We start from the raw sequence: 25,940 nt of genomic DNA, 5'->3' as shown, positions 1-25,940 counted from the left end.
CAAAAGTTGAGGGTATGTGTAAACCAATTTGCTCTGATTTTTTAAGCCCCTTGAGACAAATCGCACAATATAGGGTGGTGGTCTAAACTTAGAGTAATATTGTGCTGAACTTTTACTTTTTCATTGATGAAGAGGTTCACTTGATACTCTTAGAGGTATAGCACCTATCTAGCCTTGCTTTTCTTAGCTGAGTAACCAATCAGCCATTGTCCCAATTAAAGTCATTATCATAGGACATGTCCTTTAGAGCATGGATGCCTTTTAGGTCCATCCACTTTCTTCTTTCTAGACCTCTAATTGTTTGTCCCATGCCCAACAGTCTATCCTTGGGGGACTCTACCATATTGAAGTCTCTGACCAAAATTATTAGATCAACAAAATGCATCATAGACTTCCACAATTCTGGTTTTGAGACATAAGTACTAGTAGCATAGATTGTGATAATCACCAATTTAAAATTATTATCTTCTAAATGAATAACTACTCATCTGTTAAGAGGGTCCACCTCATGATGTTTAATTATGGGCATCCACTGTTTAGCTATTCCTATTGATGTGCCCCCTTTCCAAAGGGATTTTTAGAACTCAAATACGAATGTTTCTTTGAGAGCTTCTCAAGGTTTTTAGCCAATGCTTTCCTTGTAGTTTTAACTTCCGTTTTGCAAGTAGATAAAATTTGGATGGATGTGCGATTGATACATCCACTCTTTTATAATTCTAGTGTTGTTGAGATCAGTTAGCCCTTTGGTGTTGTAAGAGATAAGGGTCATGTCTCTCATGTCTCTCATGTTCTTTGATTTTTGGGGGGAGGTTCTCTCTGGTTCTCTTCTCTGTGGGAAGGGGAGAGTTTATCCCACCTACTTGGGATTGTCTCCTTTTGAGGGCAAGGGTTTTCGCTTTTGACTGTCCTAAGTTTCTAATAGTCTATTTGACAAAAAGATAAAGAAGGAGATTTTTTCCTCCTCTTGGTAGAGATTCTTTCTCAACTTGTGAGGGATAGTACCCAAATTAACCAGGGAGGCATCTTAGAAATCCATATCTTCAACCTCCTTTTCTAGGTCACTATCCTAAAATTTCTTACTAGGAACCTCTTTCTCTTCATCCTCACTTGAGGATTCTTTGACAGTCTGGGTAGGGTTGGAAATATTAATTAATAGTGGGGAGAATCTATTATAATTTCTCCTTCTAGGTAAAATTTTGACTCCTTCACTGCACCCTTATCCTCTACCTTTCCTCCCAACAGTTTGAAACCCCTAGCTATCCTCTTTAGAGTCCGGTTGGTTGGCTCGTGGTTGAGGGGGGAGGGAATTTGATAGGGCAATTCCTAATGAAGTTGACTTTTTCTCCATGATGCAAACATGTACTGGGGATGTTTTTAAATACTAGAGGTTGTTCAAGGAGGAAGCCCATTCCTGCATTGACTAATAAAGCACTAGGGAGTTCCTTGCTTGAATCTACTTCCACTAGGGCTTGTAGGTGCCACTACGGGTTTAGGTGTGTATTTTCTCTCACAGCCAGTACTCGCCTTACTAGTTCGAGAAGGATTTTGAGTAGGGAGTGGAGGTGCAGTGGAAGGTTGTGTAACTCAATCCATATCCAGAAGAGTGTTGGTTTTAGGCCAATAGGGGAAAAGCTTGGGGTCCACTAGAATAGAGACAGAGGAGAATTCATGAGAATCCATTGACCTGCATCTAGAGCATTTAGGGCCATGCTTTAATCTTTGAAAAAAAACAGAAATAGTTGTTAGTAGGGAGTTACTATGCATTCTCTACAATGATCCCCCTCGAGGCCCAATCAGCTCTCATCCAGGCTTTGAGCACCTCTGCTGGAGGTCTCGACCCATAGCACAGCCCAATCAAAGCCCTAGTCTAGTAAGTGGTATGACATTCCTAGAGGAGTTCCACAAAAAGAGAGACAGATCTTACCATCTCCGCCTGTCTGATCTTGTCGTCTAGCATCTCAATGGCTTCCATTCGAGTAATGTTTGTGTCTATCTCCATCCGCGACCCTCAGCTCTATTTGCCACGGGCATGCCCAAGGGGGATCCACGGTGGAGAGCTAATGAACAGGTTGATCCAGATGTGAGCCGTTGATGCGAGATGGGAGCCGTTGAGTAATCTCAGGCGGTAAAGCTGGCGGTAAAGCTAGATCTGGCGATTAAGATTTCGAATCGCCTGACATTACTGCGCTGAAATTCCACCTGAGATTACTCCCTGATTAGCTGCCGAAAGTCCCGACTCTCTTTCGCTCTTCAATGCTCCACCCTTCGCTCTTCATCAGCTGCTGCCCGACTGGTGCTCTTCAGAGGCGTGCGACCGACTGGTGCTCTACCCTGCACAAGTCCGACTCTCTTTCGCTCTTCATTAGCTCCTGCCGCCTGAATGGTGCTCTTCAGAGGCGTGCACCCGAGATTACTCTTCAACTGCCGCTCGATTAGCTACTCGAGCTGGAGGGGACTGCTTCATTAGCTGCGCGAGCTGGAGGGGACTAGTGAGGCGCCCGATTGTTGGTCTTCAGCTGCTGTCGCCGGACTAGTGCGACTCAACTATTGCGCTTGCGTCAACATTCAGCTCAGCCTGCTCTCGATCGCTAGCCAGGTAGGTTGAATATTAGTTGTATTTAATAAAAAAGAGAATCATTTGGGTATGTTCGATTTGTGGGGTGGATTCGATTCGTGGTGGGTTCAACATGCTGGTAACGACGGCCTACATGCAGTCTGCACATGGTGATGGTGGCAGTGCTCCCACAAAACAGTGATGATGTGTGTGCAATGACGATGGTGAGATATTCCTCCTCCACAGGCCATGGTGATGAAGCAATTGCAGAGAGGGCAAGATAAGTCAGCATTAGAGGAAATCATGCTCACGATGGCATAGCCGTTGAGTAGCAGAACTGGACCGACTTCGGACGTGGACAAGGAGAAGCATATCCGGACGAGCACTGACATCTGGCGAATTCCCTAGCCAAACAGATTCCAGACTGTAGGAGCACCTATTGCTTTGTGGATTCCCCATATTTAGAATGACAGAACATATATGCATTCGTATGGCATGAGAGAGAGAGAGAGAGGGAGAGAGAGAGAGAGAGGAGTTTTAACATCATACCCAAGTCATTGGACCACATATGATGGCGTATTGTAGGCTCACCCATTTTGTTCTCTGTCCAGAGGGTATATCAACTCGTAGGACTTGCAATGAAAAACAACATAAAAAAGTGAAGGGTATCAAAATTAAGAAAAGAAAGATAACATGATTGAATATGTTTGGTGCAATAACCATTGGGACTCTTATCTCATTTTGGATTGAGGTTTTAGCAAGTTTTAGATGTTGGATATTTTGGAGAGTCTAGTGGTGTGTGAACAGTGAACACCCTCTTATTAAGAGATAATGTGATTGGATATGTATGTGTGCCATACGCATGTACATGATATCAAAATGAAATGTGTGTGGAAGAGAGGCAGATAATTGTGGCCCTAATTGCTCTCATTAGTAGGTGTACAATTATCGCTCTTGTCTATATAATCGCTCCAGCTTCTGCATGGCGAGGCTTGTGGATGCTCAAGAGATTAACTGTGGTAGAGACCACTGCATCCATGATTAACAAGTGTGCTTACCTTGTTTGCACCTCTAGAACTTGCTATGCATAAAATACATAACACATATACTTTGAACTTTCACCTTCTAGGCATTAGCAAGCTACACAAAAAAACAAGTCAAAAACATATACCTATTTCTTGCTTTTGCTTAAAGAAACCAAGTAAGGTTCCACCCATGTGACTGCCATCTTTGAATTGCCCACAAGTGCATGAATTAAATCCAAAATGGATCGATTTATACGAGCTTCCAAGAGTGTGTATTTGATATATTGCCAGAGCCGCTCCACCAACTTTGTTGTGTCAACATTTCCATAGTTGAAAAGGCGTCCAAACTTTGGCCATCGTTTTCTCCACATACAATTATGTCCACACCAACCGTTTGTAACATAACGGATGACATTGTTTTGGATTGAATACTTCTGTAGAAGTAGTTGATACCTTCCCTCAAAATCATCCTCCGTAACTGAATGCATAAGGTTTGACATTGAAGTATATATGTCATCTCTCATCTCCTTTGGAACCTGAATTTACAAACAACGTTTGCATATACCACAAATATATAAATATAAATAAGTTTGACTATAAAATGGATTAGTTCTACCTGTGGGGAAGAAGATTCTCAACCCAAGCCTTCTTGGTATGGAACCAACATAGCAAGACGTGACATGCAATCTGAATCATTGTTCCATTCTCTTGAAATTCCCAACAATATGGATCTTCATTCACCACCTTGAGTATAGCCTCTAATTCTTGTTGTGACTTGTCAATAACAAGTGCGGTAGGACGAACATGACCCATTCTAGAGAAAACAATCCGCAGTGTCAACTCCAAGGCAATGACTTCATGGTGGGCTCCCACATCACATGTGCACAACATGAACCAAATTGGTATGCCAATACCAAGTTGATTTGGTAGCACTGCAGCATATAAGGGTAACCCAAATACGTTTGTCTTGAAAGTGCTATCTATGGCCCATGAGTTGTTTTTCGAGAAACGTAAAGCCATTTCCAACATCCAGTCATCTTGCAAAACCAAGATGAATGGCCTATCTTTGGCATCCTTTGCACTTGGATTATAAGGTTGGCAATATAACACCTACATAACAACAATGTGTGATATACAAAGATGTAACACATATGGTAGAGATCTCCAAAGTACTATGAAGTTTAGAATAAGGCTACCTTTTCTTGTTGTTTCAATGCTAAAGCCTCCATGTACATTGACTCCCAATCATCTTTTGAAACCTTACCTGCATCATGTTGGTGCACTCAAATAATTTCTCTTTGTGATCTAACAATATTTACTCATAAATAAAGGATCACTCTTAATTAATCATGAACAAAGGTCAAGAAAAGTACCTTCAGCGCGAATTCGATATGACAATGAAGAAACCTCTTTGGGAATCATGAAGAACCTATAGATAGCGCAGTCAAGAGTAGATGCTCTCTCCATATGATATCGTTCTTTAGATAAGGACATTTTTGCAACATGGCGAGAGCTTCCCACATCAAACAAATCTTCCGTGCAGCATTCAATAACAGATGGGTGAACTGGCAAGTGATACAAGTCACTTCTTGTGCTTGGTTCATGTCCTGTATGGATTGGATTAATGAAAATACACACTTCATCCTTGCCGTCAATGTATTCCACTTGCACTTTGAAAGTGCATCCACATTTCTTGGATGTACGTAATCTCTTAATTTTTCCACTTCGTTTAGGTCCACCTCCTCTATGACACATGTAGTCCACCATAGCCTTGGAAGGGTGGTGTCTCTTTGATGACCGCACCATGACTAGTCTCACCATATGCTCTATCATTATATTCTTCAATTGCATGTCCACATTAGCCCTATTTGTATGTATAGCATATGATGGCTCCTTGTTTAGATCCCATTTGGGATGCCTAATTAAAGGGAGTTGTTGACTCTTGCTACGATTACATGTACATGTATTAATAAACTCCTTGATGTAAGATGAGGGTATTCCATGCCTTCTGATGTCAGTGCACCATGTTGACTTGATCGCTTCAAGCGTGGCATTTGCACTTTTGTGTTCTCTTGAGTCTTTGCCACAGTGTGCAGCTTTCACAATGCTTTCCCACTTCTCAATACATGTAATCTTTAACTTATATGGCCCCTTCAAACAAATACAAAGAGAACCATCCTCTCTCTCTCCCAAGCAAAGCTCATCTTTCATTTTTCGCCACTTTTTCAAATCAAGCATGCCTCTATCATCATGACTTTTTAGCATTTCCAAGCTTATGGACACATCATCTTGTAGTACTCTTATCATTAAGTTATATAGGTCCTCACTAAAAGAGAAATATATATGGGATAAATGCTCATATGGATTGCACACAACCTTGCAATTTTTTGAGACTTCCGTTGTAGTATCATGGTTGTTACCACTTTGACATTGGTCTTCAATGTTTAGATTATCATCAGTACTTGCATCATCACTACTTGCATCATCACTATCCTCATCTCCAACTAGCCAATCCATCATTGTGGACATTTAAGACTACATTATCAATACATACACAATCAAATTGATTAATATGCTAAACCGTAAATTGTTTAAAGATAATGCACATCACATTGGAGATAAAATAATGTCAAAACAAAGAATTTCATTATCAAATTGATCAATATGCTAAACTATAAATTGTTCAAAGATAATGCACATCACATTGGAGATCAAATCATGTCGAAACAAGGTGTTTTTTGGCAATGCTTGTAACCAAAAGTATAGCTCAATGTATTAGAAAGATTAAGCTAAGAGAAATACCTTCTTGACAGATTAATGTAAGTGGTAGTTTGATCTTTAGATCCAATAAGATAATAGAATGTTCTTCTCCTCCCCACTTTCTGCAATGTATTGGCTATAGAGAGAGAGAGAGAGAGAAAGAGAGAGAGAGAGAGAGACTATAATGTCAATGAAGTCCTCCCAAAATTACGATGGGCCGAGATTACTATTATCCCGAGATTACTATTATCCCGAGATTACTATTGTCCCGAGATTACTTAGTGGCGGCTAGCATTATGTCCATGTAATGATGTTTAATAAATATCATTTAAAGAAGTATGGACTCTTTTCAAAATTTTCAAAATTATACTAATGCATTCAATTCTCTTTATTTTTCGAAAAGATTCGCCACCCCCCGCCTGCCCTAGCCGGAGATTACTTTGGGCCCGAGATTACTCATTCGCCACCCACCGCCTGCCCTTGCCCGAGATTACTTTGGCCCCGAGATTACTTTGGGCCCGAGATTACTCAACTGGCGCCCGTCGCCAAGATCAACGCCTCTCGCGTCAAGATGCGACCCCCAAACCTTCTCCATCGTTGATCCCCCTTGGGCATGCCCGTGTCAAATAGAGCTGAGGATCCGCGGCCCTCCGGGCTTATTCTATAGTGTGCCCTTCGGTCAGTTCATCTCTAGTTCACTAAGGTAGTAGTATCTGGTTTTTGCTGCTTCTTTGATTTTAATTTTCTTCCCCAGGTTGCGAGTGGGGGACAGACCATTCGGGCTCTCCATGCCCTGTGTGAAGAGGGATCTGAAAGACTACTTAGACGGGAAATGTGTTGGAGAGAAGAGGCTATTGATATGCATGGCAACCTGTTCCACGTCTGCGACTTGAAGGGGCAAGTTGGTGTAGAAAGGCGCCTTTTGAATGGAGTCGGCGCGTGGCTCACATGTGGGAAGCCAGTTGCTGATCGATGTTCCTATTCTTTTGCATGATGGTGAATTGGATTTCCTACAGAGGTTTCATGGTGAATAACCCCTCCCTTTGCAAAATCATAGGGCTATGCTCCTTTTCAGAGCCTCGATTGTTGGCCTCTATAGGGACGGGTTTCGAGGCTGACGGTGGGCGCTACACTGCTTTTTTTTCAGAGCTTGTAGCTACAGGGGCGAGTCCCTCTGGCCTAGTGGCCATTGGGACCTGGGAGGAGGGAGCCCCCTCTTTTTATTGTTGTGGGCAGTAAAGAGAAGATTGGTGAGCGCGTGCGAAGCAAGGAGGGGATCGACAAAAACCCTAGCATGTCATTATGAGAGTTCATTCGTACGACCTATCGCCCTGCCGCTCTTGTTCCAACCAATATCACAAAAATAAGGATGACAGGCTTGTTCACTTATTCTACTATGATCAAAAGGGAGCACATGCTTACTTATAATCTCAATGATCGATATCAAAATCATGTTTCCTATCTTGAATATCCTTATTAAACCTTATTTAATTTCTTATTGAATTTTGTTACACAAGGCGTACTGGTTAATTCTCTAATTCCTATTGAATACTTTAATTTTACCTTCGAAGAATATATATATAATAAGCATGGTTACTATATAATATAAACTTGCATTTTGTAAGTTATCACTTTTTTTTTTGGCCGGCCAAGGTAATGGATCGTCGATACAGAAGCGACAGTGGTTCTCTGCGCTGTCCTGAGGGGCGATGCCGATGAACGTGGCAATACGAGGGTTGGCGCGTATGATATTGAGAAAGCAAAGAAAAGAGCGTCCGGGAGGCGGAGGAGCCTCTCACTACCTGAGCATTTAGGCTCAGGTCGAGCGTAGCTGCATCGGGTGGCCTCTTCCGCGCTGGCGTAGGAGCCGAGCCAAATGCGCGCGCGGCTCTTGGGAACGCGAATCTCCGACAGCCACTTACCCCAGCTCCGCTTGCGCCCCCCCTTGAACCTTCGAACCTGCAGCCGCGTTAAGCAGCACATGGCTCACCATTGCTTCGAAGCTCTCTCACTCCTGCGTCTGCAATGCTTCCATCTCTCTCTATAAAAGAACACGTTGCTTTCTAAGGTTCGTCAAGCCTTAAAAAGTAAATTTTGACTTCAAAGTTTCCATCTCTCTCTATAAAAGAACACCTTGCTTTCTAAGGTTCGACGAACCTTAAAAAGTAAATTTTGACTTCAAGGATCCGTGTTGTGTTCTCCAACCGTATTAAACTTTAATCAAATCGTATATGGCCGGCGTGAGGACAATGACCGGCGCCTCTTATACTTTGGTTGACCTACATCGTGAATTCCTAGAGTCGTTGGAACTTGTCAACCTTTAATATCTCCATTGCACTTTGGGGTCAGTGGCCTTTATAGGGCCATCTCTTTAATGAATTTTTGTATCGAATCCTATCGTAGTTGGATTCTATAGACCCAATCTCTATATTTTCCTTGTCTGAACCATCTTGAATTAGGACCAATGATTCACCCTTGTCTACCCTCTTTGGTTGCCTTTTCCTACCTTTTTGGATGCAAAGGTAAGTAATTCACAAGGCTAATAATTAAGTGACATAAGACTAATAATAAGTGAGCCAACTGCAACCCTACAATCCACGAGACTAATAATAAAGTAGCATGTCAACCTCGTCTTCATCACCTTGGAATTTTCCATTCACTAAGGTTCTAAACCGTAGATCTTCTAACATGGATGAGAACCACACATCCAAATCCATTCAAGGTTAAGAACTCATTAGAGATGGTGGAAAATGTGACACGTGGAAAATGGAAGAGGTAAAGAAATGTCCCCAATAGAAGTGTGTTTATCCTAGCAGAGGTTGGCATACTTATGCTTGAAAAAAATACAAATACTCAAGAAAACACTCCAAACAAAGCTTTGAGATATTAAGCATGTGTGACAATAGGAGAAGGACTCGATCTCAAATAGAAGATGTTCTTAGACTACATCGTGATGCAAAAAATGTGCTAGATGATAGTGTAGAGGAAGATGGCAAATTGACATCATCTTCCTCCTCCAACCATGGAGATGACATGAACACAGATGGGATAGAGTCAAATGAATATCAATTGTAAAGAGTCCTTGTGTATTGAGTGCAAGAAATTAGTGTTTTTTTAATGTGTTTTATTGCCCCATTTATATGATTTCTGGAATTCCAAAGAAGGTTCACTTGCCATTATATAATTTTATGAATGTGAGGTGTTTTCTGCCAAAACAATAGGATAAAGTTATAGTGATTTTAGGGAAAACAATATTGCTATATGGGCTCCAATTAAAGAAGGGCACCTTGGAAAACACTATTTTTAAAAAAAATAGTTTAAAACACGTAAAATTTTAGGTAAAAAAAGAGAATGATCCCTATGTTTCTCCTCGGGGGATTCACTATATGTAAACTCTCTATATCACGTGCGTTCAAGGCTTAATTAAAAAACCCATTATCTGTAATTTTCATGAATAAAACATACCCTTTTTCTATTCAATCTATAAATACCCTCTTTAAATGCTACCCTTCTGTATGTAAAAAATGTGTAAAAAAATGATTTTAGAAACCCCTTCTATTGAACCCACGTGCTACGCTTACATATTTATAAGTGCCCCCCCTCTCGTGTTTCTCAAATGTAAAAAATATTGCTCGCAATGCTATTTATCCAGATAGAGGAAAATTTCTGATCATCCACTATCGTGCACCTAAAGCATTATACTCATTGTTTCCTCCCTGAATAGGAGAAAAAGAAATATCTGTTAAGTAAGTACTATGTTTGAACTCCTTCTATACCCTTGGCGCAGCACAATTATTTCTCGGATCCAACCTCTAAGAACCTTCGTTGGGCGTGGATGCATAGAAGCACCATGGCATAGACCAATGAGTGCCCTAGCTTGGTAAGCATTTTGCGATTCCTTCACAAAAGCAATAGGAAGGGAGACGTTAAGATGCTTGCTTGACCATTGGTGTCCAACTTGTCTCTAAGATTTAAATTACTTCTTTCTGGCATCACCATTGAGCCCAACTCTTCTTTGTACGCTCTTAGATTATTCCACAAGGTAAGACTAGTGACGTTCGAGGCTTTGGGGTTTGATAATTCAATGATCGAATGAATGGAAAAAAGGAAGACATTGAAATCTAGTCAGTTTTTTGGCTCAAAATGATGAGATTTGCTGGTTTTGAAACTAAAAATAGTAAAAATTGGCCACTTTTCTTCAACATTAACTCCAACTTTATTCGGGATTTTAAAATTTCAACCAGTAAAATACATTAAACGTCGATTTTTTGAACATTGGGACTCTAATTGTGGGGTCTCCATTGAAACGTTTTAGGGGCGTGGAGGGAAGCTCGGGGGGGGAGTCACTCATAAATATGTAAGTGTAGCATGTGGGTTCAACAGAAGGGATTTTTAAAATAGACCTTGAATGCACGTGATACAGAGGGTTTACTTATAGTGAACCCCCCGAGCAGGGAAGCAGGAGACGTGCACCACCATGTAGACTCTAGAGGGAACTGAGAGTTGGAGACGAGGCTTATCATGCATCCCATAGGTTGACTCTAACACATGTTGAAGGTCATCTCCCATTATCATGAAGTTGTGGGTGGGTACATGTGTCGTATGCATGGCTCATTGTGCATGTCAGAGGAGGAGAGGAGAGGAGATCTTTGGCATGGTGTAGATCCTCGACGTGTAGACTAGGGATCCAAGTAGGAGCTCGCTCAGCATTCGAGGCAATGGCCTAGGGGTTTGATGTTTCATGTCCTACAAAACCCTAGTGGTTAGGACTTGGTTTAAGTCCTGGCGCCCATACCAAGTCGATTCTGGTCTTGTAAGCTGGCTAGATATCGAGGGGGTCTCCATAACCCCAACTACTAGATTAGATGCCATAAGGGGACCCCCCCTAAACTCAGTGCTTACTGTCACAAATGAGAGCCTTGTGCTAGGTGATGCTATACAAAGAAGTTAGAGAAAAAACCTCACCCTAGAAAAATACATTTATTGTACAACAACCTTTTAAGACATGCTAATTTGTACCGAAGTTGGATTCTACTATCCTAAACAAGATTAGAAATTTAAAAAAATGACCTTGAAGTTCAACCGGTGTTTATTGAAAAACTACATTGCTTAACCGGTTTTATAACTAAAATTTTAGAGTTTTAAACCTTTAAATTTACAACTAGCCAAAATTACAAGCCATTTTTCTCAATTTGAGCCGTGAAAATTACACTAAAGGATAGTTTTTCTGACATTGGACCACCAAAATCGGCTTATCGTTTTTTGATGATGTGGCTATTATGACTTTGAGAATGTTTAGTTGATAATAAATTAAAATAAAATTTTACAAGTACCTCAGATGATAATTTTTGTAAACTCTTTTGTTATTTGTATACATTTTAAACAAAACTATAGTATTTATTTTGCTTTTATCAAACATTTCAAAAAAGTGAAAAGAGTTATCAATTGTGTGATTTTTTAATCGTTTTTGATGGATTTGGTGCCCATGCGAAGGCCTCTCTATCCTAGGTTAAAACACTTGCATGCCCTCTTGTATGACGTAATCACATAAACCATTTTATAATGACAACATAAATAATGATTGATAAAAGATGATTCATATCGTTATCTTAAAATGATACACTTATTCTAGTATCAAACGAAAGCGTGTGTTTAGTTATAATCTCAATGGTGGTCAATATCAAAGTCATGTCTTCTATCTTGAGTACCCTTATTAAACCTTATTTAATTTGCTAATGAATTTTGTTACACGAGGCATACTAGTTAATTCTCTAATTCCTATTAAATACTTTATTTTACTACTCAAGAATATGTATGAATATATATACATAATAAGCATGGTTACTATATAATATAAACTTTGTTGCTACATCCTCAAGTAGACTTGCAAGTTATCACATATTTAGCAACATCCTCGTAGACTTGCAAGTGAGTCCAAGGTACATCCTTGTTGTTGACTTTCCTTGCGTTTATTTATTGGTAGCGTATAATTATAGCATGTACATGGTAAACTACTTAGTAGACTAAAAAATTATAGAGTAGCTCTTCCGCCATCGCAACTGGGATTTCATCGAAGGTTATCAGCTCAGAGATCCCGAGATCAGCATATGGATCGTCGATACAGACGTTCTCTGCGCTGTCGTGAGGGGCGATGCCACTGCTCGTGGCTATACGAGGGTTGGCGGCGTGGACAATTTTGAGAAAGAGAGCGGAAGTTAGGAGGCCGGGAAGATCAGAGTCGGGGAAGTTGAGGGAGGCGCGGGCGGAGGAGCCTCTCAGGTAGAGCGTAGCTGCATCGAAGGCCCTGGCGGCCTCTTCCGCGCTGGCGTAGGAGCCGAGCCAAATGCGCGCGCGGCTCTTGGGCACGCGAATCTCCGACACCCACTTACCCCAGCTCCGCTTGCGCACCCCCTTGAACCTCCTCTCACTACGACCGACGCTCCCGCGGGGCGTCGAAGCTGCAGTCGCGTCGAGTGGCACATGATGGCTCATCATTGCTTCAAAGCTCCTCTCACCCCCTGCGAGGCGTGGGATTTTTGGGATTTCTATCCGGCCTCACGTGGTGCTCTCGAGGGATACTTGACCGCACCGAAAATCATGCATTTATATGGGAGAGGAAGTGTAAGGAGCGGCGAAACATGGACCTATATCTAGGCACACTAGAACGCACTCACGCACCGGGTAGGCACATTAGGCCTCCCGGGTTGCGATGGGGGTTAATAGGTGCCATGTGCCCCGGGGGATGCCCTCCCCACCTTGACGGTGATCGTGCCGAAGCGGAAATGGAACCGACGGAAGGAAGAACGGTGGAAACGGCGAAGCCGCCGGGACGGCGAGCCGTGCCGAGCCGACGGGCCGATGAGGCCGGGCCGGTTGGATCATGGATTCGAGATGGATGGATGGACCCGAGACCGCAAGGCCATGGAGCCGGGCCGGGGATACATGAGACGGCTGTGACCCGACAAGGTTATATCGCGCTATGACGCACTCAACGGCCGATGGAGCCGAGCTATATCACATATATGCATCATGGGACGCATTGCGGCCCAATGTCCACGACTCCGATCTCGGGGCGCGTGACACTTGGTATCAGAGCAGAGATCATTGGGCAGCCCACATGGGGGCGTGTGATGCCAGACGGAAGAAATCCGAAAAACGGTAAAAACGATAATTTGAGCAGGACTATATGACGGCCACAGAGCCGACGGCACAAAAGTAGCCGACAGTAGAAAAACTCATTTTTGAGTATCAAGATGATGGAATTTGCCCATGGTTACATATACCTATCACGAGCGTGTGGACGCAGGGTACAAGATGGCATGCATGATCGGGACCGTCGGGGACCCGGGCTACAGATATGGAAGCTTGAATAACAAGGCAGCTCTAGATGGAGGCCCAGATGATGGAATTTGAAGACATGTTATATATGAAAAGTGATCAGTTTTTCGAGTAGAATGCAGATATGCAGTCTGTTTTGTGAAAATCCATAGTTGACCAGTGAGCTATTTGGCATGTGGAAGGATTGGTATGGATACAAGGGTAGGTATCAAGGTGCAAGTTCAACTGAGTTGTTGGCAAGGGCCAATTTCTAATAGAGGCCCATATCATTCATATGAAGAGAGGCCCATATCATTCATATGAAGAGAGTCAGAGATATATGAAACTTGGTCCTGGTGGGGCTGACAGCACTTCGAGTCAGAAGAACAGCGGGCTTAGGACCTCACATGAGTTTACCACCATGGAAGGTGGAGATTTGAAGAAAAACGACAATCCAGATATAGTGGCACATTTCGGACCAACAGCACCCGACTTCGTGGTTGCGGGCTGGAAACGCCATATCAAGATCATTTGTGAGTGGAAACAAGACAATCATGGAGAGTTAGCCGAACGGTAAGATCCGGGAGGTACATCATTTGAAGACACATATTGATATGAACTAATGGGTTTGTGGAACCGTAGAATGCATGAACATATGAAATTGAGCAAAATCAGCAAGTGGAATAGACGGCAATACAGATGCCATGTTCATTTAAGGTCATGTCCTACTCTATTGCTCATTTGTTCTCATTTGTGAATGACCACGTGTTTGTGTAGGTGTCCTAACCCACCCTCATTTTTCTAGGTGGTTCTCCTCTTCTCCTTGGTTGCTAGGGAAGCCCTTCCCCTAGTAGACCTTAGTGAGTTAGGAAAGTGGCTGGGGTGCAAAAAGAGGAAGGAAGGACATCTTTTATTTCCCCCCCATTAAGGATCGAACTCCAAACCTTGAGTTTACAAGACGGATGCATGTAGTTTGTTAACATGAGTAACCTCTCGCTTTCTAGAATAGATTTCTACTTTCTTGATTCCATCACCAAACAACTAGTGCATGCAGAAAGAGGAAGGAAGGCCATCTTTTACCCCTTTGAGCCATGGAGCATTTTGCAAAGCCAAAAATCACAAGAATCTGAGATTTTAGTTAACCAACCAAACTCTGAAGTAGAAAGTGGGGAAGTTCAATATAGGTCCACACCATCACAAGAAGTCACTACCGGGATAAAAGTTCACTGCCTCACAGCATGGGCTAGTGTGAAGATCAATTGACTGAATCCTGTAGGTCCTGGAAGAAATTGTGTGTGTAAAGGAAGAAGTGAGAGTTTGAAGGAAAGGGAGAAAAGGAAGCACTCCTATAATCACCTTGCATGACTAGTTTATTGGAACGGTTGTAAGCACTCTAAGAGGGTCCACACGCTATCATTCTAGAGCACCTACCCGATTCGTTTTCTATTTTCATTAAGGAGCTCACACTCCACACATAGACTGCTTAAATCATGTGCACTCAGGAGGGCTAGGGGACTTTAATTATGCATTATTAGCGTGACACTAGGGATTAGTAGATCATGTGAGATTTTGCACTTACCACATTGGGGAAACAACTCTCTCTCCATGGATAGAATGAAAGAAGTGCAACTATTGGAGGAAAGAGACTTCGCACCATTTTACGAGCTCGTCACAACAAAATTAAAATAAAATTTTAACTTCATCTTGAAATAAATTCTAAAAATCTCCATATTTTTTTACAAGTATCTGAGCTGATAATTTTTGTGAACTCTTTTTTTAATTCATAATATACATTTTCACCAAAACTGTATTATTTTTGCATGATTTTATCAAACATTTCAGAAAATTGAAAAGGGTTATCAGTTGTTAGATTTTTTAATAATTTTTTATGGATTTGGTGCCCATGCAAAGGCCTCTCTATCCTAGATTAAAACACTTGCATGGACCTATTTTATGATGTAATCACATAAACCATTTTATCATCACAACATAAATAATGATTGATAAAAGACGATTCAAATCGTTATCTTAAAATGATACACTTATTCTACTATCAAAAGTGAGCGTGTGTTTACTTATAATCTCAATGGTCGATATCAAAGTCATGTTTCCTATCTTGAATACCCTTCTTAAGCCTTATTTAATTTCCTAATGAATTTTTTTACACAAGGCATACTAGTGTATATATATAGATTAATTAGTGCCCGTAATAAGCGGGCACTAATTAATATATATACTAAGGTTCAAACCTTTTTCTTCTTCCTACGTGGGCGACGAGGGAGAGACAGGCTGAGCAAATACATCGCGGGCGAGAGAGAGAGAGAGAGAGAGAGAGAGAGAGAGAGAGACTGTTCATGATGCACCGTGCACGAGAGAGAGCAAGAGATATCCTGCTCTTTACATAATAACATACTCTCCGAAAAACTTCGGCAACATCCCACCACCCTTCGTAAGGTTTTAACTCGTAAGGTTTTAAAAAAAAATTATTAATCAACCTTCCAACTCAAAGGTTGGAGCCCTTGTCTCACTAATTCATTAATAACAAAAGAAATAGTTTGGTCCCATATTAAATTGTCTAATTCCTATTAAATACTTTATTTTACTACTTATATATATATATATATATATATATATATATATATAATAAGCATGGTTAATATATAATATATACTTGTATGTTACAACTTATAACTTTTTTTTTTGGGCGGCCAAGGTAAGTTGAGTTGTGCTTGGATCGTCAAGTAGACTTGTAAGTTATCACTACTTTCCTTGTGTTATTGTTTTTTGTTTTTGTTTTTCTAGGGGGGAATCAAAGCCGAGTGAACTAGTTCTTAGACCTAGGTAAGATGTCTGCCAAGGTCATAGAAGGGAAGAAATTTCTATATGCAGATAGAGAGTTTCACTGGGCAAGACCCTCAGTGAACTCCATAGAGCCATGGCATGTGGTGTGTACCTATACTTCATGGGTAAGCCACCATCTGAGGAGGAGTTCAAAAGATGGTTCCAGGAAGTATACGGGGGTAAGGTCACCTTACACAGATACCACTTTGCAAGCAAAGGCTTCTTCCAGGCTATGGTGGAAACAGAAGGGCAAAGAGACTATGTTATGGCCTCAGTTGCTACCTTCAGAGGAAATATTGTTTACTCCCTCCCTTGGACCCCTACCACCATCAAGCCTGAAGAGATTTTACTTCACCAATGTCCAGTATGGGTTGAATTCCTAGGCCTGCCCTACTACTTCTGGGACCACATTAGGGAACTGGCTAGTGCTCTGGGTAAGGTTCTCCATGTCCCCAAAGAGGGCATGTATGAGAGCAAATCAGCTAAGAAAGCCTGCATCCTCTGGGACAGAAGACAAGAGATCCGTGACTTCCTACAATTCAATATGGTTGGGCTTAGAGTGGATGTGGAGGTCCACTTTCAGCCATTCCATGATTCTTGCTTTAAATGTAGAGGGCAAGGCCACTTTGCAAAGGATTGCCCCTCAGTACAACAAGCTCAAAGCAAGGTCTCACTGCCACAACCAGTACACATGGAAGATAAGAATGAGATCTCAATGGACCAGAGCAAGGCCCGTCCTACAGCTCAAGAGATCTCTAAGGAAGGTGGAAAAAACCTCAGTCCACAAACAGAGTGCAAGCACTTATAAAGGAGCCCAAACCCCTCAAACTATTGCTATAAGGAGAAGGATGTAGAGGACTGGCAAGTCTCAAATCATAGGAGGAATAACAACAAGCCCTCAAGTAATACAAAGCAACCTCTGCAGGACATTACTAATAAGCATAAGGACAAAGCTAACCTCAAGAGGAAGCTAGGAACATTTTGCAGTACTGTTGGAATGTAGTGAGGATGAGAACTCACCCCCAAAAAACCATACCATGACTGAAATGTATTCCAAGCTACTATCCATGGCCTCATGGAATATCAGAGGTTTATGCTCACAGGAGAGGCAAGGATATGTCAAAAGGCTCCTTCTTTCTGAGAGCTTTGATATATTAATGCTGCAGGAGACCAAATTAGGGCAGACCTAGCTGAATGTAAGAAACTATGAGTGCATAGTCAGTAAGGCTGATAGGGGGGCTGGTGGTTGTATGCTGCTGGTTAAAAAGAACTTGCCCATCACAGATATCATGCGTTCTGACTGTGGAAGAATGGTTGCGTTCTGACTGTGGAAGAATGGTTGCATGTAAGATTATGATTGAGGGCTCTAAAATAGGGCTTGTTAATGTATATGCCTCTAATGTGGAGTTGGAAAGGAGACAGATGTGGGAATTGCTGGCCAATCTAGATTGGGATGTCCCTACTCTTTTTGGAGGGGACTGGAATTTTGAATCATCCCATGATGACCCTCCCCTGCACTGGAAAGACTGGACATAAAAGAACGATGTCATAGACCTGGATATGATGAAGGGGTGCAGTGCATTAAAGATGCCAACATGGAGCAATAGACAGCTGCAAGATGGTTGCGTGGCCAAAAGGTTGGATAGACTATATGCATTTGATCAGGCATCATGGATTAAACATGACATAGAAGGCCACCTTATGCACTCACACATTGTCTCAGACCACACTCCTTTGAGGGTGACTTTTAGATGCAAACTACAAAGAAGAGTTGGGAAGGCCCTCCCCCTTGTTCAAGTTTAATGTCTCATTCCTGAGGGATAAAGGTTTCTGTGAAGGTTTAAGAAAGGTATGGTTAGAAGCAAGGGAGGTAGGTAGTGACCCTTACAGTAGATGGGAAGCTGGTGTACATGCCATCATAGAATATGCCAAGAGAGAAGGGAGAAAAAGAGCAAAGGAGGAAAATGGTCTTGAGAAGATACTCATGTGCATTAAGGAAATATGCAACTCTCAGCCCCCTGATCTTTACATGCTCCATAGCATTGAGGACTATGCAAGAAGGATTGAAGCCAGGAAGGCAGAATCAGCTAGAGTACAAACAGGCCTTTATTAGTTGAAGGTTGGGGACACTCCAAGCAAGGTCTTTTTCAAGACTCTGAGGGCCAAGAAGGATGCTGACCTGATTGCTAGAGTCAGGAACTCGGATGGTAGGATTATTGAAAATGAAGAGGAGATAAGACAGATTTTTATTGATAACCTCTCCAATATTGTGGGCACAGCATTGGACACAACAGGTGATTATCAAGAAAAACTTCAACAGTTTTTGGAGCCTGTACATGATGACATCACTGAAGAAAAAAACATCTACAGGCTGAAGTTCTTCAAGAAATGGTGCCTTATGCTGTAGATGACTTCGTTGCGCTACTTAATGCATGCAGGAAGGATAGATACATGCCAGAGAGCATTAATATTGAACTCATTAAACTCATACCCAAGAATGGGGACAAGTAGGAAGTAAAGAACTATAGGTCTCTGACAATGCTGAATACAATATATAAAGTTATGGCTAAAGCTCTAGCCCTAAGGATAAAGTCTCTACTAAATGAAAGGGTGCACCTAATGCAGTTTTGTTTTGTGCATGGTAGGAGTATACATGAAGCTATCTTTAATGTACTAACAGCCATGGATTGGGCCACTAAACAAGGAGAGGATTATGTTATGCTCAATATGGATCTTGAGAAGGCATATGCTAGAGTGGGCTGGGAATTCATATTGGCAGTTCTCAAGAAGATGGGATTTGGGTCAATGTTCACTAGCATGGTGCAAACACTCTTCAGCAATGCCTATGCTACTATCCAAGTTAATGGATATGTGTCCAACAGGTTTACCCTTCATGAGGAGATCAATGAGACAAGGGTGCTGTTGAGAAAACGTGGTGCTCATGCTAGATCAAGTGTGTGGAGGAGAAGAACTCACAAAATACAAGAACAATATCTTGCTTATTAAGTTGTTTATGAATACAACTAGGCGTGCCTCATAGCTCCACCTTTAAATAGATGAGCTAGTGGACCGTAAGTCCATTCACACTCACACCCTTTTCTTCCCCTTCTACATAACCTTAGTCTCTTAATACCCCCCCTCAGTACCAACTATGAAAGGATGGAATAGGTGGTATTGGACATAGGATGCCTTTATAACATTAGGCGTACAAGGTTTGGAATATAGGTGTGGTTATCTAGGATTTACAAATATGTTCTTAGAGCCTTAGAGGTATACTGATTAAGCGAAGGCTTGTTGTAGGATTGGTGGAAGTTATTGACTCCCTGCTTGACCTCTCTGGATAGTCCTTCATGAGATGGTATATTCCCACTTCGTACAAGTAAATGCTTGACCTCTCTAGGATTTACAAATATGTTCTTAGAGCCTTAGAGGTATACTGATTAAGCGAAGGCTTGTTGTAGGATTGGTGGAAGTTATTGACTCCCTACTTGACCTCTCTGGATAGTCCTTCATGAGATGGTATATTCCCACTTCGTACAAGTAAATGCTATAGCTTTCATTGAAACAATAAAATTTCAAAGTATTGACAACTATTTATTTCTTTGTTATGTAGAAACTTTTTGATTTATTTGACTTGTTAATCTAGATATGCAGATCATATAATTACAGTTCGGTTTATTTTGAAAAGCACTTCTCGGAAAAAAAAACATAAAGTGCTGATTTTGAGTCCAATAATAAGGCAAATGGTAGTTGGACAAGGCAAATGGTAGTAGATTTTCTAACTATCACTACTTAAGCTTTTCATCTTCGTAGATCGTGCCTGGACAAGTTAGAACTAGATCTTGTAAATAATTAATTTGCCTAACTTAAACTTGAATATTTTCCTATGGAGGAATTGTAAAAAATGATCTAAATCAAATGCAAGACTAAATGATCATATTAAGAATTGCTAAGAAAAATTAATGACAAATATAGTTTTTGATGGTGATTAAGAATTGCTAATTAACACCAGGGACTCACGTTGGGCTGTAGAATAAGTGACATGCTAACTGCAACCCTATAATTAAATGTTAAAAGAGGAATTCCCATTACAATTGGAATTCCATGATTGGATGAGAAAAGAGAATTTCTTATCATATTGGAATTATGGGATAATTCATTTATTTTCAAAAATAAATTTTTAAGATAAAATTTATTTATCTATGAGAAATAATTAAATGTTAAAAGAGAAATTTCCATTACATTTGGAATTCCATGATTAGATGAGAAAAGAGAATTTCTTATCATATTGGAATTATGGGATAATTCATTCAATTTCAAAGAAGAAATTTTTAGATAAGTTTATTTATATATGAGAAATATTTAAATGTCAAAAGAGGAATTCTTATGATATTGGAATTCCCTCATTTAGTTGGGCAAAGAGAAATTCCTAACATAGTGAAATAATGGATATTTTAATTTAGATGAATTTATTATATGAGAAATACTTGATGGAAAAAGAGGAATTTCTAGGACATTAGAATGTAATTAATTAAATGCAAAAAAGAAGAATTCCCATGGTAATTGGAATCCTAGAAATTAAATGGGAAGAATTCCCATGGTAATTAGAATCCTAGAAATTAAATGGGAAGAAGAGGAATTTTTAGTATAAATTCGATTTATGGTTATCAAGAAATATGGGTAGAATTGATTTCTATAAATCTCATGAATTCTTTTATTCAAAAGAAGAATATGAAATAAAATTCAATTGAGGAATTGAGAAGCAATATGGAAATAGTCGTTAAAAAAAAAGAATCTTTAATTTAAACCAAGCAAGTGGTTGAAGTTTAGAAAAAGTCCTATTATCCGTATTAGCTATTAAATAATAATAACGTGTAAAAGGGATGTGATAAGATGTATATGGGATGTGATAAGATGTGTATCTGATGTGATAAGATGTATATAGGATGTGATAAGATGTGTATCTGATGCAAAAAGATGTATATGAGATGTGATAGGATGTGATAAGATGTGTATGGGATGTGATAAGATGTGTATTTGATGCGATAAGATGTGTATGAGATGTGATAGGATGTGATAAGATGTGTATGAGATGTGATAAGATGTGTATTTGATGTGATAAGATGTGTATGGGCTGTGATAGGATGAGAATGGCTATGTTATAAAAGAATAGATGTGAAGGTGTATGTGAATGTATGAATGGATGTATGGAATGTGGATGAGGATGTTTATAAATGTGAATGTGAATATGGATGTCTGGATATATAGATGTATGGATGCGGAAGTAGATAAGGATGTAGATGTGGATCTGGATCTGGATGTATGGATGTCGATGTGGATGTGGATGTAGGAATGTGAATGTGAATATGGATGTATGGATGCGGAAGTAGATATGGATGTAGATGTGGATCTGGATGTATAGATCTGGATGTATGGATGTGGATGTATGGATGTGGATGTGGATGTATGAATGTGGATGTGAAAGTGGATGTAGATGTGGATGTAGATGTGAATGTGGATGTGGATATATGGATGTGGATGTGGATGTGGATGTGGATGTGGATGTATGGATGTATAGATGTGGATGTGGATGTATGAATGAGGATGTGAAAATGGATGTAAGGATGTAGATGTGGATGTGGATGTATGGATGTATGAATGTGGATGTGGATGTGGATGTATGAATGTGGATGTGAAAAGTGATGTAAGGATGTAGATGTGGATGTGGATGTGGATGTGGATGTATGAATGTGGATGTGAAAATGGATGTATGGATGTAGAAGTGGATGTGGATGAGTATGTGGGATAATGAATGCGAATATGTATGTGAATGGATATGACATCGATATGAGCGAATGGATGAGATGAGATGTCATGTGAATCAAAATGTGAATGAATGAGATGTAATGAGAAATGGATGTTTCAACTAGATATTTTGGACGATTGTGATCATTGATACTATGGTTTCATTAAATGATTGTTTTACAGATGGCTAAATCTGTGAAAAAGGCAACTTCATATTGGGTGTGTAAGTGGCATGACTGGTGTTCAATGTGCATGGCTAGGGGCCTGGGAACTCTTTTCCCTAGTACTCGGGACAAAACCTAACCAAATTCTAAATTGGATTCCATCACTACAGTGGTTGGGTGGTTGGCTTGGGTGGTTGGCTAACCCATGGGACTAGATGGGGTTAGGCTGGACTGATGGATCCGTAAAATGAGACTCCTTTCTGTTATTACGATAGATAAAGTAAATCCCGAATAGTAATTGTTCTATGGATAGGAATCAATGGCTGTGCCTCTTGATGGGGAAAAAAGTGTTGATCTTTATGATCCAAGTGCAAGTTTCTTCCTTGATCTGGCCAAGCATCTTTATAGGTGCGGTTGGATCAGTTTGGTCAATAATGACCTACGTTAAAGTAAAATTTTATCTTGGAGGAATCGCCTGTGCTTTTCGGGGAAGGGAAGTTTTTCCGAGTTCGACTTTGGAAGAATCGAGGAATTAGTCACCTATCCGGATATCCTTGGGCGAGGCCCCGAGTGTGGGACCCTGCCCCGCGCAAGATGTGCTGCTTCCGCTGCTAGCACCCCGAGTCCATTGCGCGGTGGGAACGAGGATCTTATAGTTGGTATCAGAGCAAATTGGCTAATGAGAATCAATTGAGAAGCCAAAAATGTCAAAAATTTATAAAGTAACAATAAAAGGTTGGAATTGTGTGATGAAATTCATATAAATTGGTATTCAGATTGAAATTTATAAGTTAGTAATTGGGTCGTTAGATGGAAGTACCGCAATTGCATGGAATCCTTGACTTGCTTGAGGCCTAGACATGATGGTCTTTATCTTATAATTCCAAGGACCGTGACTACTCGTATATACCGAGGGTATAACTGCGACTTTTTACTGGCAGTATATACGAGTAAATCTAAGACTTAAAATTATAAGCTAAAATGCTATCCACATGATGAATTCGAATGTGGTTGATATGATTTTAAAATTCTGGTTTAGAATTGATGAGTTGATTTGGATTCTGATTGGAAAAAGATGATTCCTGAATTTTGTTTGAAAAGCATTAAGCTGAACAAAAACCACAATGAGGATGAATGGGACAAGTCCCTGTGCTAATATTCGTACTTTGAATGATGATAGTGACTTCAACAAATCACTATGAGATTAGTCACGGATTGTGCTGTCAGATTGCTACTATTAACACTTGACCCGGTGGATCAAGTTAATTGGATGACAAATTGAGGACTTGCTTGACTTAAATTCCCATGGAGGAATGATTAGCAGAAAGAAATTTTTGGGTCTAAAGGACCATTATTGTGTTAAAGATATGAATGATATGTTCTAAATGAATTGTTATCTGATGATGAGTTCTATATAAGGGATCTTTATCCCAGGATTCTGTTGGGTTGACCAAAATATAAGGAACCCTAGAATCAATTTCTTCTTAAGGGAAAGAGTTGTCCTCTAGTTTGCGAGATGAGGACATCTCGCATTTTTAAAGTGGGGTAGGATGTAAGATTCCTCCCTCCAGCTTTTTGAGGTGTGCAGGTGTAAGAACCTCCCCTTCTGATCTTATAATTATTCCCCTCTCTGAAATAAAAGAAAGACTTTGTTTTACCCTGTTTTGACCTAGAGAGAGAAAATGTCTAGAGAGAGATAGTCCAAAATTAAGATATTTTTAGATATAAAAATCCTCCTAGTGTCTAAAATGAATTCTCCTGAAACAGAAATTCAAAAAGAACTTTCCAATGTGCAATTGGAATTAATTGGAAATGGGTATAAAGGACCTTAGCCTAAGGGTCTAGATTTTCAGAAATTTTTGGATTATGGTCCAATTAAGGTTCCTATGGGCCAATAAGATAAATCCATGTGTGGGGAGGAGATAAATCCAATTTGAAAAAGAAAAATATCCAAAAATGAGTAAATTCTCATATAAGATGAAGAGTTAACTATGTACAAGGGTTATTAGTAAAAAACTATGACTATTACTAAAAAAACTATGACTATTATAAGATGAAGAGTTGACTATGTACAAGGGTTATTAGTAAAAAACTATGACTATTACTAAAAAAATGAGAAATTTTGGGTATAAAGATTCTATTTTGACACTTATGTAAGGAAGGGGAGTCCTTTCAAGGAGGTGCCTACTTCACATGCTTGAATGACTTTTAAACTAAAAAATAATGTGATATTTTTATCTCCCCTCTCTCCTAGATCAAACCGAATAAAAAAGTAACCAAACTAGGTCCAAATCTGGTCCAAATTCAACCAAACTAAAATCTAGAAAATTTTAGAAATCAGTTGGTCTTGGTTAGAGCCTCCCTCTCCTATAAATAGAACCTGAGTTCTTTGTAAAAAAAATAGGTGAATTTTACTATACCAGAATTATGCTGAAATAGTGATAATTTTTACTATTCTCTAAAATTCTCTCCAAATTGAAGAAATTGGAGCTTCCCTCTTTCTTCAATCTCCATTGGTAGCTCCATCAACATACCAAACCAATTGATTGGTTGGGGGCCTCTACCGTGATCAAAGAATCAAGCAATTTGTAAGGTAAAGTGTGAATTTTGATAAGTTTTTTCATAATTTCTCAATGTTTCTCTCTTCTCAACCCCTCTCAAGCTTGAGAAGCTTAATTGGAATGGCTTTTTAATGCTATTGAAGTTAATTGATGAATGGTAGTAAGGAAATACATAAATTTCCATTTATGCTTAATTTTAATGGTTTTTATGTAATTTCTCTCTCTCTCACTCAAAGAATGGTCATTCCCATGACCTATTCTCAATCTAGGGGACTTTGTGATGCGCTCGAGTATCCAAGCTCTGGTATCTCTTTGGTAGTACCCTTGTGCCTGCAGTAGTGTTTTTGGTACTTACACCTGTTGACTTGGTGGATTTATTTGAGGAACTCGCATAGGATTTTGTGGACGGTGTTATTGAGTACTTTCTTCTTCCTTGGCCCCTAATTGCTACATTGAGGAAGAGGCTTTGACTATCGAGGCACCCCAATTTGATTGGCACCTTTGTAGTAGCCTTGAGCTACAAGTAACTGCTTCTCCACCCACATCTTGATACTACTGAGATACCTTGATTGTGGTTGTCATGGTGGAGTTTTCTTTTGGGTTGATGTGGAAGGTTTGGGGCCCTCCTTGACTTTAGTTGGCATGGAGGCTATAGGGTTGAGACTCATGGGCATTGTTGATGATGATGAGGCTAGAGTATCTTATGGAGTAGATGTCGATGTGACGAGGCCTTTGAGCATGTGGTTATCTCCTTTGGTGAGGTTTGTCAACGAAGATGCATAGGCTCTAGGGCCTTCCCTTTGAGTTCCTTGTTAACAGATAGATGGTTGGGCTGTGGAAACTTCTTCATGAATAGCTGTTGATTGCAAGGTTTTGGCATCAAACTTTGTAGGTGAGGATGGGGTTGAAGGAG

The 25,940-nt window shown here is 40.3% G+C and overlaps 2 protein-coding genes across 2 annotated transcripts; both read right to left on the bottom strand.

Annotated features, from left to right (window-relative positions):
- Positions 1 to 4,191: 4,191 nt before the first annotated feature.
- On the bottom strand, positions 4,192 to 5,644 carry LOC147614305 (uncharacterized). Its single transcript, XM_086780500.1, has 3 exons — positions 4,953 to 5,644; positions 4,776 to 4,843; positions 4,192 to 4,689 (listed from the first exon to the last, which is right to left on the bottom strand). Exons 1-3 carry the CDS (start codon positions 5,428 to 5,430, stop codon positions 4,192 to 4,194), a joined length of 1,044 nt encoding a protein of 347 aa, XP_086636626.1. The 5' UTR covers positions 5,431 to 5,644.
- A 1,374-nt stretch (positions 5,645 to 7,018) lies between these two features.
- LOC147614304 (ethylene-responsive transcription factor ERF113-like) lies at positions 7,019 to 8,322 on the bottom strand. Its single transcript, XM_086780499.1, has 2 exons — positions 8,011 to 8,322; positions 7,019 to 7,132 (listed from the first exon to the last, which is right to left on the bottom strand). The coding sequence occupies exons 1-2, from the start codon at positions 8,320 to 8,322 to the stop codon at positions 7,019 to 7,021; spliced, it is 426 nt and encodes a 141-aa protein (XP_086636625.1).
- Between the last annotated feature and the right edge of the window lie 17,618 nt (positions 8,323 to 25,940).

Source organism: Cibotium barometz, chromosome 42 (assembly GCF_041138505.1).
Source record: "Cibotium barometz isolate CiBa-2024 chromosome 42, ASM4113850v1, whole genome shotgun sequence".
Taxonomy (NCBI): Eukaryota; Viridiplantae; Streptophyta; class Polypodiopsida; order Cyatheales; family Cibotiaceae; genus Cibotium; species Cibotium barometz.
Note: the sequence above shows the minus strand (reverse complement) of the source record. Positions and strands in the feature narration are given on the sequence as shown.